The following is a 14301-nucleotide window of genomic DNA, read 5'->3' on the forward strand; positions in this document are numbered from 1 at the left end:
TATCCTGGATGCCCGGTGTAATGGCTGATATGAAATTCGTTCAGAATCAGTTTTCTAAGACCATCTTCATTGGGTACATACAGCCTCTTATGGAAATACAGCATTCCAGCATCATCTAACTCGTATCCATGTTGTATTTCCTTATCAGAAAGTTGCTGTACCTGCTGTTTAATTTGCTGATAAACAGCATCTTGATCAGCTGCTAATTTTATCTTTTCAAGTAAGGTACTCTGCCATTTACTGACCGAAATTCTGTACACACATTGCACCTTTCGACTCAATGCGTCAGCTACCCGGTTCTCCTTTCCCTTCAAATGCTTAATTTCAAAATCAAACCCACTTAAGAAGTCTACCCAACGAGCTTGTCTCGTATTTAAGGTGGGTTGGCTGAAATAGCTTGTTACACTGTGATGGTCTGTCAACAACAGAAATTTCCTTCCCAAAAGGTAATGTCGCCACATTTCCAGTGCATGGATAACAGCTGCCAATTCCAAGTCGTAAGCAGAGTATTTCTGCTCATGTTCCTTTAGCTTTCTTGATTCGTATGCAATTACTCTTCCCTCTTGCATCAGCACTCCTCCCACACCCTCTTTGCTCGCGTCAGTGCAGACCACGTAATCCTTATTAGGATCAGCTATACTCAAAATGGGCGCTGTGGTGAGTAAGTGTTTAAGCTGCTCAAAGCTCCGCTGACATTCTGAGGTCCACTTAAATACCTTCCCCTTCTTTTGTAAGGAGGTGATAGGGTATGCTACCCTTGAAAAGCCTTCCACAAACCTTCTATAATAGCCAGCTAGCCCCATAAAGGACCTAATATCTGCCACGTCCTTTGGTATGGGCCATTCCATTATAGTCCTTATTTTTTCAGGGTCTACTGCAATCCCCTCCTTGGTGATTATATGGCCTAAGTATTGTATCTCCTCCCGGAAGAAATCACACTTACTAAACTTTGCATATAACTGATGTTCTCGCAAAGTTTGCAGCACCACTCTAAGGTGTTCCTCATGCTCCTTCCTCGATCGGGAGTAAATCAGAATATCGTCTATGAATATCAACACAAATTTATCTAAGAACAATTAAGAACAATTTCTTAAAGCAAAAAGAAAATGAAAAACAAATTCTCTCAAAATATCTTATTTATATAGAAATTATATCTTGTTTTCAAGATATTTGTCAATACCAATCTTTTTATTTTTTTAAGTTAATAAATTTATGTGATTTTGAAACACTTTTCTCAATATTTTTGTAACATAAAGATAAAATCATAAAAAATTCTAATTGATCTTTTAATTTTGACAACCGAAATTGATTTCTAAAAAAAATAGCTTATTTATGTAGAAATTATATTTGATTTTCAAAGGATTTGTCACATAACCAATCCTCTTATCCTTCTAAGTCTACAAAATTATGGTGATCATTAGAAATTTCTCCTAATATTTTTCTAGCATAAAAATAAAATCCTAAAGAATTCTAAACAATCCTTTAATATGACAACCCAAACTGATTTTCAAAAAAGAAAATCCTCATTATAAATTATTTTTGTTAACCATGGTGAATCCATAATTCTTTACATTAATTCAGGGAATGTCAAAGATCAACCCTTGTGGCTACCTTATAACACAAAGAGTATATCCACCAATATACCAAATCTTATGATTTAACTTGAGCTAAGACTCATAAATAGAAAATCAATTCCTTAAACGCAAGTCATATTCTTCACCACCAAATCTCAAGCAATTTTTAAAATAACAACACACTCAATACATTTTCACATAGTGATTAAATACAAAATAACTTATTATTTTATTATAATCGTAATTTAATTTTAAAATTACAATAATAAAAAATAAAAAAATATCTCCCACATAAATTGACAACTAAAATTTAAAATACACACTTTACTATTAAAATTAAAATTATACCTATAATATTCGTTTAAATTTCCTTTAAATTGGATATATAACCTGATACCTTAAACTTTCCATTTGAAAGTTGTAGAGTTATAAGAGAAGTCTTGCATCCTTCAATTACGTGTTAGGCTGGGGAAATAAAAAGTCAAACATGATTAACATTCATTTAGTACATATGGTATATACATGACAAAATTGTTAGTTTTCAATTACAAAATAATTCAGTTTACCTTATTAGCATAACGCACCTGTCGAAATATAGTTTTCAATTACAAAAAGTTCAATTTTACCTTATTAGCATATAACGCACATGGCGAGATATAATATTCCAGCACACTGTTTAACGCGCTATCGCATACCATTGGGCAAGTGCCCAAATCCATAGAAATACGAAATAGGGTACACGCATGCCAACATATGATATTCCATTCAACGCCCTATAAATTTCTGTGGACGGCAGATATATGGTCAGCTGTAAAAGAAATCTAAAAAATCTTAATGTTTGAAGTGTTTCAATTGTTTGTCTGTTCGAAGGTGCAAATAGGTTTAACATTATCAAAATTAAAAATGTATGTGTATTTAAAATTGTGAAATTTAAAGATTGTAACCTAAAATTTCAAAAACTTCTACTAAAATCTCTTACAAACATTTTTATTATTTTCCGGACTAATTTGTAAATAATTTTTTTAAACTAAGCTATTCAAAAAACAAACACACCGGCAAAAGAAATCTTGTTTACTGCGCAGGTTTTATTGAATAAATGCACAAATGTCTCAACGTCACCCTGAAGTTCTGTTGTACTTATGCACAAACCCATACATTAAATAGAAACCAAACCACTGCCTTTGTCTCACCATTGGCCGTTGAGCTCGTCTAAAATGAGTCCGTATTTCTTTCAGCAAAAGTTTCTTGTTTCCAAACTTGGATGTTCGCTTCAGGATATCTCACTCTTTGCCTCTAGGTTATATCTTCAGAGGCATGTAACAAACGAACATAAGCTGCAACTGCATGAACCCATTCCAGTAACCTCTTCTTCATATAATCCGGATCCTCCAGTCTAATGCCCACCTTAACCTCGCCATCATGATCCCAAAGGCATATCTTCTCAAAGTCAATTAAAACTGGGTAACCCTCGGCTTCTGCAACAGAACAATTTGCACCCTCACCTGACATGGTTGGGATTTCTTCGTCTGCCTTCTGAACATCCCCTTCCACTGTCGTCGACAAATTAGCAGTTTCTTCTTCAACCATGAGAAGCCATGGATTATCCAGAGCCAGCAGCTCTACAGCTCTGTGATCCAAACCCATCTCGGCTGGAGCTTCAACAGATATCTTGTCTTCAGTATCCATCGTTAAGCAAACCCAATTGCGGCGGCGTATTTTTATACTTTTCCTTGTATTTGCAGCCTTCCTTTCTTAATTCTACCAATCCAAATTCTGCCTTATTTGGCTGCCTAGAGATGCTTTGAAAAAAGCGATGGCCCTTATTAGTCTGCCGATCAGTAATAATCCCTCTACTGTACCGCTCAGAGATTGATCCAATTCACAAAACAACCAAATTAGAGATAACTAACTAATCTGTCTGAAAACTGCCGCTTAGGCACCTTATATACGGAAATTATGGCTTCGAAGTGCCCGCAATTTTTATCTGGGCGTACGGGAGAAGCTTTCTTGATTCTAGATTAGCAATGCCGTGTACTTCATTGACCATCCTGTTGTTTCGCAGCAAAGGAATAGAACGATTCTCGATGATGAAAATAACGCGCATATATTCTATAGGGGCAAAAATGATACTAGAATCTTAGAATATTCAATACGGCATGAGTTGGGTAATGATCTAAAATCGTCATAAATTGCGTGTGTTACCGCGTTTAATTCATAGTAGTCTCCCGTGGAGAACATTGAACATTCGCACGGAATTTTAACGCGATTCTAAATGCTTGATTAAGACAACACAGACAGGAATATTTTTGCGTCATTCACAAGAATTCGAGTAGAGTTAAATACATTTACGGGGCAAAATCTTATCATCATCAAATCAAATTGTGATTGCGCCGACTCTCCAATCAAGCATAAAGAGATGTTGAAAGGTAAATTATGGTTCATTTAATTTAACATACCCCAGCTTTATTATAATGTACAAAGCATTATAAATTTGGTTTAAAACATCGTACTTTGTCTATTGTTTTATTGTTAATGTTAATATAATATAATATATATAATATTTTTAAATACTATTCATATTTATTCGATTAAGGTTATTCGATTAAGGTTATAATACTATTATATTAATAAATGAAGTATATATAAACATATACACAACTACATTAATAGATGTGATTAATATATTTTAACTAAGGTATATCAACCATATTAATAATTATTAAATGTATAATTATTAAATGTATAGTAGGGACTTAATATTAATATTAATGATTATATAATTATACAAGTAAGCAAAAATTAAGCATTTAAGTGAGTAATTTTCAATTAATACCATTAATCAAATTTAACATGAGCATAAAAGAATCAAATTTCTTCACATCTAAACATTTTTAGAGTGCAAAATATAATGTGGTATTTTTCATTGTTCAAATTGCATTTTTAATGCTAAATTGTATTGTTCATATGTAGGACCAAATAAAAATTTTAACAATAAAAATTTAATTTCTATATATATATGAAGTTGATATCTACATAAATTAGTTAACATATCTTCAAATATTTATCTAAATCTCTTGTTAATTGAAAAGTACAAGATTTAAACATCTTATCCACACTTTTTTTTAACTTCTAATTACTTTAAAGCATATTCATTTTTTTCTAATTATAGCCGACATTATTTTTCTATTTAGAGCATAATTTTTAATTTTTAATTTTATTTTAAAGGGGCACGAGGGATGGACAAACTTACACAACCCTAAAGTGCATTCTATTGTTTATCATTAATATTGTTAATCAAGATGTGTGCATATTAATATTATTAAAACCCTATGACCAATCCACTATATTATAAATCTTATATATTAAACCCTAATATAGATAAATCTTATGTATTGATCCTAATATTATAAGTCCTAGTATACTTTAATATTAAAATCCCCCCCCCCCACACACACACACACATATATATATATATATATATATATATATAACACCCTAATATTAAATCCAAATACTAAAAACTCCAAATATGAAATCCAATATTATGAATCCAATATTATAAAAGTGATGTATTAAGTAGTATATCATAAATCCTATATGTTCAACCCTGATATTATAATATCAAATGTTATAAACCCTAGCACAACCAAATTAGTAAGTCTGGGTGACATATGATGATATAAAACTTAGCACAATCACATTTAGTAAATATGGTTGACTAATTTTGTAATTTCTAAATTCTGGGTTTTGTGATCCATATTACAATTAAGAAGAATCTTTTACATAGAAATCACATAAGAGAAAATTTTGCGGACATACGAGCTAGTGTGGTTCGTCATCGGGACCAGATGAGGCACAAGCTTAAATGGAACTAACTAGTGTGGTTCATCATGGGACCAGATGAAGATGTAGATCATGGCACATGCTTAAATAGAGGACTATGTAGAGACCAAAAGTAGATCATATAAGGACTAGTTTATGAAAATTAATATTTTAATAATTATTATTAAGATGAAATAATATTATAACAACTAGTTTAAGAATAATATTATAATATAATAATAACTAAGATAAAATAATAATAATAATAAAAATAATAATTAAGAGAGATAGAAAAAGGTAAACATTAATAGGAAATAAGCAATCCAAGTCAACCAAATATAGGACTAGAGTAAAATAAATAAATAAATAAGAGTAAGACAGAATTAATGAACCAAGATCCTATAACAAAAATAATAATTAAAGGAGAGTAAAATTAAAACAAAGAAAATAAAAAGGAAGGGTAACATTATTATTATTATTATTATTATTATTATTATTATTTATTTATTTTATGTATTTTTATTTTTAAATAGTTTATGAAAAATAATATTTTAATAATGATTATTACGATCAAATAATATTACTATAACGACTAGTTTAAGAATATATATATATATATATACACACACACGCACACACATATACACATATAATCATTTAATTATTATTTTTGTTATAGGATTTTGTCTCACTAATCAGGTCTTGACTTTTATATATATATATATATATATATATATATATATATATATATATATATTCTTAAACTAAGAATATTATTTGATTTTAATAATCATTATTAAAATATTATTTTTCATAAACTAGTCATTATAAAAGAAAGAAAAAATAAAATAAAATAAATAATAATAATTTTACTCTCCCTTTTGATTGCTTTGTTTTAATTTTAGTCTCCTTTAATTATTATTTTCTTTATAGGATCTGAACTTATCAATCAAGTCTTGACTCCTATTTATTTATTTTATTTATTTTTATTTTTTTACTCTGGTCCTTTTATTTGGTTGGCTTAGATTGTTTGTTTCTTATTAATGTTTACATTTTTCGATCTTCGTTAATTACTATTAATTTTAATATTAATATTATTTATCTTAATTATTATTATAAATTATAATATTATTATTCTTAAACTAATCGTTATAGGAATGTTATTTGATCTTAATAATCATGATTAAAATATTAATTTTCATAAACTATCCATTATATGATCTTTTGGTCTCTACATCACCCTCTATTTAAGCTTGTTCCATGATCTCCATCTTCATTTGGTCCTGATGATGAAAAACACTAACTAGTTTGACATGCGTTGGCAAAATTTTCTCCTATGCAATTTCTACCGAAAAGACTCTTCTTAATTTTGTAATTTAGATTGCAATGTTGACTGAATTTGATTGTTATCAATTATTAACATTATATTTTATCATATAATAATAATAATATACTCAACCTTAATATTAATATTAATATCCACACCCGGATGCAAGTGATCATGATGCCATTAATGGCGATTAGATTGAAGGACGGCAGGTGGCTTGGCCACATGGCCACCAGCGTCCCCTCCCAGGCCAATTTATGGCAAATTCCTGGCGACTTGTAGGCCCCATTACTATGGTGCTCAAGTCGAGAAATTTGCAGCAAGCATAAGGATATGGCCTCCATACACCACAATTCATTCTTCCCTCCCCTGATAAACTGCTCTTGCCCTCCTCAGGCTCCGGAGCCTAGCTCTCGCACCATCACTCGCAAACGATATTGGTTGCTCAGCTGCATGGGTGTGGTAAATGGATATCATTTCTCCCAAATGACCCATTGTAAGTTGAATCATGCTCAGAACCCCTTTGTTTTCTCTCTGAACAGCCATTCCAGTCCTAGAAATATCTCTGCTTCCCCAATTTTTAGCTCTGAGATTAATATAGTCATAGCGCACATTCGACACCGCATGCACAGCAGAAGAGGGGGCAGTCGTGGTGGAAGCATTAGTGCCCCCACTATGCCCACCCCTAATCGTGCTTCTCCCTCCTCTTCTCCATCCAATACTCATTCCCATGGATCCTTCTCTGGCAGATACCTAGATACACATAGTGGTAGAGGGCAGTTTCAGATCCATAGTGACTACAGAATGAATGCTACTACCCATACTGCCAATTTTCCCCTTTCCCCTCATCCCTCTCCTCATACGACTCAATTATGCTTCCATAGTTCTCTACCTCAGCCTATCATCACAGCCACTGTTACCATAACCTTCACTGAGGAAATTAACTCATAGGAAACTCAGGCAAGAAACAGTGGCGAGCAGCAGAGGGCCGCTCAGTGGGACAGGAATGCCCGAGATCCAGGAAAGTAGCAGATGGTTGAGAATTCTGACACCCCGCATGGAGAGGAGCTAGTTGGCAGCCAGCATGCCACCGACAGTAGAGTAGGAAGCACGAAAGAAATTGTTGATGTCCAGGGTGACACCTCAAGCAAGCATGCAATAGAGGGTAGCTCCACTGGAACTCAAGTAGTTCGTGGCATATCGCGTGGCACGTCAGCAGAGGAGAAGGATTGGTACGAGTATGTGTGTTGAATTGTTGAATAACCTACGACAGATGACTTCCAGGGGGTCCATCACGACTGGTGACTGGATTGGCAGGTGTCGCCTTACTTCTAGCTGGATGTTTTATATGCTGTTGTCTGAGTTTTTTTTGCTATGTTTTGTTTTGTAAACATTCCTTCTTACTTGTTTTTCTAGCTTTCAATCTAGGTCCCCTGTGCGGGCTTTTTGATGTTAAAACTCGATACCCCTGCGTGGGTCTTTTCTTATGTTCTCACGGACTGGTTTGCCCCCCAATGGGGCAATTGCGTTTAGGTTTGTGATATTTTTTTACAAAACTCTGTTCAGCACCACAGAGGCCGACACCTCATTGTATTTTTATTTTGTTTCATATCAATAGAATAGTATTACTTAGAAAAGAAAATATTAATATTAATATAAATTATATTATTATTATAAAGCTTACTAATATTAATATTATCATTAAACATTTTTGAATCTTGAATGTCATCAGCCAAATACAAACTTTTTTGACCAAGGTTGACAATGTTTGACTTTGGTCAACCATGGTTAAATATAATTGGATATTTTAGAGTTACGTTGACAAAGGAAAAATTTGAGTGACTTTTGACTTTTGTTAGATATGGTAAACAAAAGGTTGACCAAATTTGGCCATCGTCAACTATTCAAACATCGATTATAAAGGTTACCTTTGTTTCACTATGTTCCACTAATGTGGTTGACTATGTTTGACTATCAATATTAATCAAAATATTAATAGGAAATTCTATTTGACCAAAGTTTAAGAGTGTTGAGTGTCAACCATTCGAACATTGTCAACCACATTAGTAAATGTGGTTAACTAATTTTGTTATTTGGCATTTTGATGTTAGATAGATTGCAATGTAATATAACATTGCAACAATGTTTGTCACAATGCAAAAATGTGTGTCACATTGTGACATTCAATAAAATTCTATCACACTATGACAATGTAACATTGCAACAATATTTGTCACATTGAGATGTTTGTCACATTGCAATGTTTTGTCACATGGATTCACCATGGATGAACATGGTTTTTATAATTTGACCATGGTTTACAATGGTTTTCTTGTTTATATTGATAAGAGAAGGCAATAGTTGACCATGTTACCTTGGTGACCTAGGCTGACCAGACTTGACCATATTAACAATGGTTGGCCATGTTGAGCATGGATTGTCCATGGTTTTGAAAGTCTTATTATGGAAACTATGGTTGACCAAATATGATCGTGATTAGCCATTATTGACTGAGATTGTCCATGGTTGAACATGACTGACCATGGTTAACAAAGGTCAACCATACTAAACAGAGTCAACTATGGTTAACAATGGTTGGTCATTTTAAACCATAATATTATAAACTTCATATATTAAACAACCTATATTGTAAACCCAATATTATAAATTAAATGTTAAAAACCTCTCTCTCTCTCTCTCTCTCTCTCTCTCTCTCTCTCTCTCTATATATATATATATATATATATATATTAAAACTCCTATATTAAAAACCTTATATTATGAATCAAAATATTAAAAACCCCAATATTATAGACCCTGAGATTATAACATGAAATGGTATAAATCGTAATGTTATAAACCATAACATAACCATATTAGTGAATATGGTTGACTAATTTCATAATCTCTCATTACGAGGTTGACTAAATTTCATCATTATCACTTATTAATATAATAATAATAATATACTCAACTTTAATATTAATAGTAATATTAATTTAACTTTATTAATAATAATAATAATAATAATATTATATTATTATTATTATTATTATTAAACACTTTTTAATCTTGATTATGGCCCAAGAAGGATTTATGAATAACCAAGAATGAGCTTAGTTGACTAAGGATGAAAATGTTTGCTTTAGTCAAGCATGTTGGTCAAGTTACATTGACAGAAGGCAATTATGAGTTACTTTTGAATTTTGATAAATATGGTAAACATAGGGTTGAGAAAGTTTAATTATGCTTAAAAGTGTAAACATCAATTATAAAGGTTAACATTCTTTACTATGTTTGACTATTAATATTAATAGGAAAATTTACTTGACCAAGGTCAAACAACTGTCGAACATAGCCAAACATTTTTTAACATAGTTAGCCACATTAGTAAATGTGGTTAAGTAATTTTGCAATGTCACATTGCGATATTGGATAAATTACAATGTAATGTAACATTGAGGCAATGTTTTTCATAATGCTATAGTGTTTGTCACATTGCGACATTCAATAAATTTCATTCACAATGCGACGATGTAACATTGCAATAATGTTTGTTGCATGGGTTCACCAAGTTCACACTACGTGAATATGGTTAGAAAATTTTGACCATGGTTAATCATAGTTTTGTATGATAGATTATGGTTGTCTATATTGATAATGCATAACTATGATTGGCCATGTTTTACCATAGTGACCTAGGTTGATCATTTTTAACCATAGTAACAATGGTTGGCCATGTTGAGAATGGGTTGACTATGTTTTTTAAAGGTTGATTATGATAACTATAGTTGACAAAATATGACCAAGGTTGACTTATATTGTTCATAGCTGAACGAGTAATCATGGTTGAAAAAGGTCAAGCATGCTAAATAGACTTAACTGTTGTTGACAATGTTTGTCCATGGTTTGACTATGATTAAATTTGGACATTTACTATAAGCCTCCATATTCAACCATGGTCATCCTTCATGGTTCACTATATGTCACATATATATAGACCATGATTCTTGTGGTAAAATGGTTCACCATGCTAGTCATGTTGACTATAGTTGATCATGTCAATAATAGTCAACCATAATTAACATTTGTTAATGTATAGATTAATTTATAGTCAGGATATTATAAATGTGTAGATCAATATATTATTAATGTGTCATTAATGTTATACTAAACTCTTACTAATGTTATTTAAATTTTTAGTAATGTTATACATATGTCTTAATATGATATTAATGTCTTAATTAAATATAAATAATATATTAAATATTAAATGTTAATATATTAATTAAGGATTAAGAAAGTATTGGATTGATAAACTATTTATTAATAAATTAATATTTTAATTAAAATATCTATTTATTAATGTACCAATTAATATTCCAATTCATCAAAATATTATATATAGCATTTTCTTAATAAATTATTAAATTATATTAACCCCAAGTGTTAGTTTAATTAGTCGAGTTCTCGTCGTTAAAAGCACCTTGCTAATAGAAGGTGACGAGGTCAATTCTCCTCAATGCTCTTAGGGTTAAGCTTTGCAACTGATGATAAGTGATCCTTTCAAGTGGATCTTACCAAATAGCTTCCATAGATGTAATCGCCACCAATATCCCATATCCATGAACCACACATTATAGAAATACTAAATTAAATTATTAAATTAACAAGTTTAAAAAATAATACTAAATTAAATTATTAAATTATATTAATAATTAGGTTATAATACAATATTATTAATAAATGTAGTGGATAGAAACAAATAAGTATATATAAACATATATACAACTACATTAATAGATGTGGTTAATATATTTTAGTGAGGGTATATCAATCACGTTAATAATTGTTAAATGTATAGTAGGGACTTAATATTAACATTAATGATTATATAATTATACAAGTAAGCAAAAATTAAGTATTTAAGTGAGTAATTTTCAATTAATACCATTAATCAAATTTAACATGAGCATAAAAGAATCAAATTTCTTCACATCTAATCTTTTTTAGAGTGCAAAATATAATGTGGTATTTTTCATTGTTCAAACAGTATTTTTAATGCTAAATTGTATTGTTTATATATAGGACCAAATAAAAATTTTAACAATAAAAAATTATTATATATATATATAAATATATATGAAGTTGATATCTACATAAATTAGTTAACATATCTTCAAATATTTATCTAAATCTCTTGTTAATTGAAAAGTACAAGATTTAAACATCTTATCCACACTTTTTTTAACATCTAATTACTTTAAAGCATATTCATTTTTTTTTAATTATAGCTCACATTATTTTTCTATTTAGAACATAATTTTTAATTTTTAATTTTATTTTAAAGGGGCATTGAGGGATGGACAAACTTACAAAACCCTAAAGTGCATTCTATTGTTTATCATTAATACTATCATTAATATTGTTAATCAAGATGTGTGCATATTAATATTAATACTATTATTAATATTATTAAAACCCTATAACCAATCCACTATATTATAAATCTTATATATTAAAAACCTTAATATTATAAACCATATATATTAAACCCTAATATATATAAATCTTATATATTAATCCTAATATTATAAGTCCTAGTATACCTTAATATTAAAATCCCCACACACACATATATATATAGATAGATAGATATAACACCCTAATATTAAATCCAAATACTAAAAACTCCAAATATGAAATCCAATATTATGAATCCAATATTGTAAAAGCTATGTATTAAGTAGTATATCATAAATCCTATATATTCAACCCCAATACTATAATCTCAAATGTTATAAACCCTATCACAACCAAATTAGTAAGTCTGGGTGACACGTGATGATATAAAACTTAGCACAACCACATTTAGTAAATATGGTTGACTAATTTTGTAATTTCTGAATTCAGGCTTTTGTGATCCATATTACATTAAGAAGAATCTTTTACATAGAAATCACATAGGAGAAAATTTTGCGTACAAACGAGCTAGTGTGGTTCATCATCGGGACTAGATGAGGCACAAGCTTAAATGGGACTAACTAGTGTGGTTCATCATGGGACCAGATGAAGATGCAGATCATGGCACATGCTTAAATAGAGGGTTATAGATCATATAAGGACTAGTTTATGAAAACTAATATTTTAATAATTATTATTAAGATCAAATAATATTATAACAACTATTTAAGAATAATATTATAATATAATAATAACTAAGATAAAATAATAATAAAAATAAAAATAATAATTAAGAAATATAGAAAAAAGTAAACATTAATAAGAAATAAGCAATCCAAGTCAATCAAATATATGACTAGAGTAAAATAAATAAGCGTAAGACAGAATTAATGAGTCAAGATCCTATAACAAAAATAATAATTAGAGATTAAAATTAAAACAAGGAAAATGAAAAGGGAGGATAACATTAATATTATTATTATTATTATTTATTTTATGTATTTTTATTTTTTAAATAGTTTATGAAAAATAATATTTTAATAATGATTATAACGATCAAATAATATTACTACAACAACTAGTTTAAGAATATATATATATATATATATATATATATATATATATATATATATATATATATATATATATATAGATAATCATTTAATTATTATTTTTGTTATAGGATTTTGTCTCATTAATCAGGTCTTGACTTATATATATATATATATTATTTTGGTTTACTTTGATTGTTTGTTTCTTATTAATGTTTACGTTTTCCTTTCTATATATATATATATATATATATATATATTCTTAAACTAAGGATATTATTTGATTTTAATAATCATTATTAAAATATTATTATTTATAAACTAGTCATTATAAAAGAAAGAAAAAATAAAATAATAATAATAATAATAATTTTACTCTCCCTTTTGATTTCTTTGTTTTAATTTTAGTCTCCTTTAATTATTATTTTCTTTATAGGATCTTAACTTATCAATCAAGTCTTGACTTCTATTTATTTATTTATTTTATTTTTATTTTTTTACTCTGGTCCTTTTATTTGGTTGGCTTAGATTGCTTAATTCTTATTAATGTTTACATTTTTCGATCTTCCTTAATTAATATTAATATTATTTATCTTAATTATTATTATAAACTATAATATTATTATTCTTACACTAACCGTTATAGGAATATTATTTGATCTTAATAATCATGATTAAAATATTAATTTTCATAAACTATCCATTATATGATCTTTTGGTCTCTACATCACCCTCTATTTAAGCTTGTTCCATGATCTCCATCTTCATTTGGTCCTGATGATGAAAAACACTAACTAGTTCGAAATGCATTGGCAAAATTTTCTCCTATGCGATTTCTAGCGAAAAGACGCTTCTTAATTTTGTAATTTAGATTGCAATGTTGACTGAATTTGATCGTTATCAATTATTAACATTATATTCAGTCATATAATAATAATAATAATATACTCAACCTTAATATTAATATTAATATTAATATCCACACCCGGATGCGGGTGATCATGATGCCATTAATGGTGATTAGATTGAAGGACGGCGTGTGGCTTGGCCACATGGCCACCCA

At 29.4% G+C, this 14301-nt stretch overlaps 1 protein-coding gene across 1 annotated transcript; it reads right to left on the reverse strand.

Annotated features, from left to right (window-relative positions):
• Positions 1 to 2632: 2632 nt before the first annotated feature.
• LOC149261915 (uncharacterized) lies at positions 2633 to 3464 on the reverse strand. Its single transcript, XM_089382625.1, has one exon. It carries the CDS (start codon positions 3258 to 3260, stop codon positions 2868 to 2870), a length of 393 nt encoding a protein of 130 aa, XP_089238751.1. The 5' UTR covers positions 3261 to 3464; the 3' UTR covers positions 2633 to 2867.
• Between the last annotated feature and the right edge of the window lie 10837 nt (positions 3465 to 14301).

Source organism: Pinus tabuliformis, chromosome 6 (genome assembly GCF_031772625.1).
Source record: "Pinus tabuliformis cultivar Carrire ecotype Pingquan chromosome 6, CPIR1, whole genome shotgun sequence".
Classification (NCBI taxonomy): Eukaryota; Viridiplantae; Streptophyta; class Pinopsida; order Pinales; family Pinaceae; genus Pinus; species Pinus tabuliformis.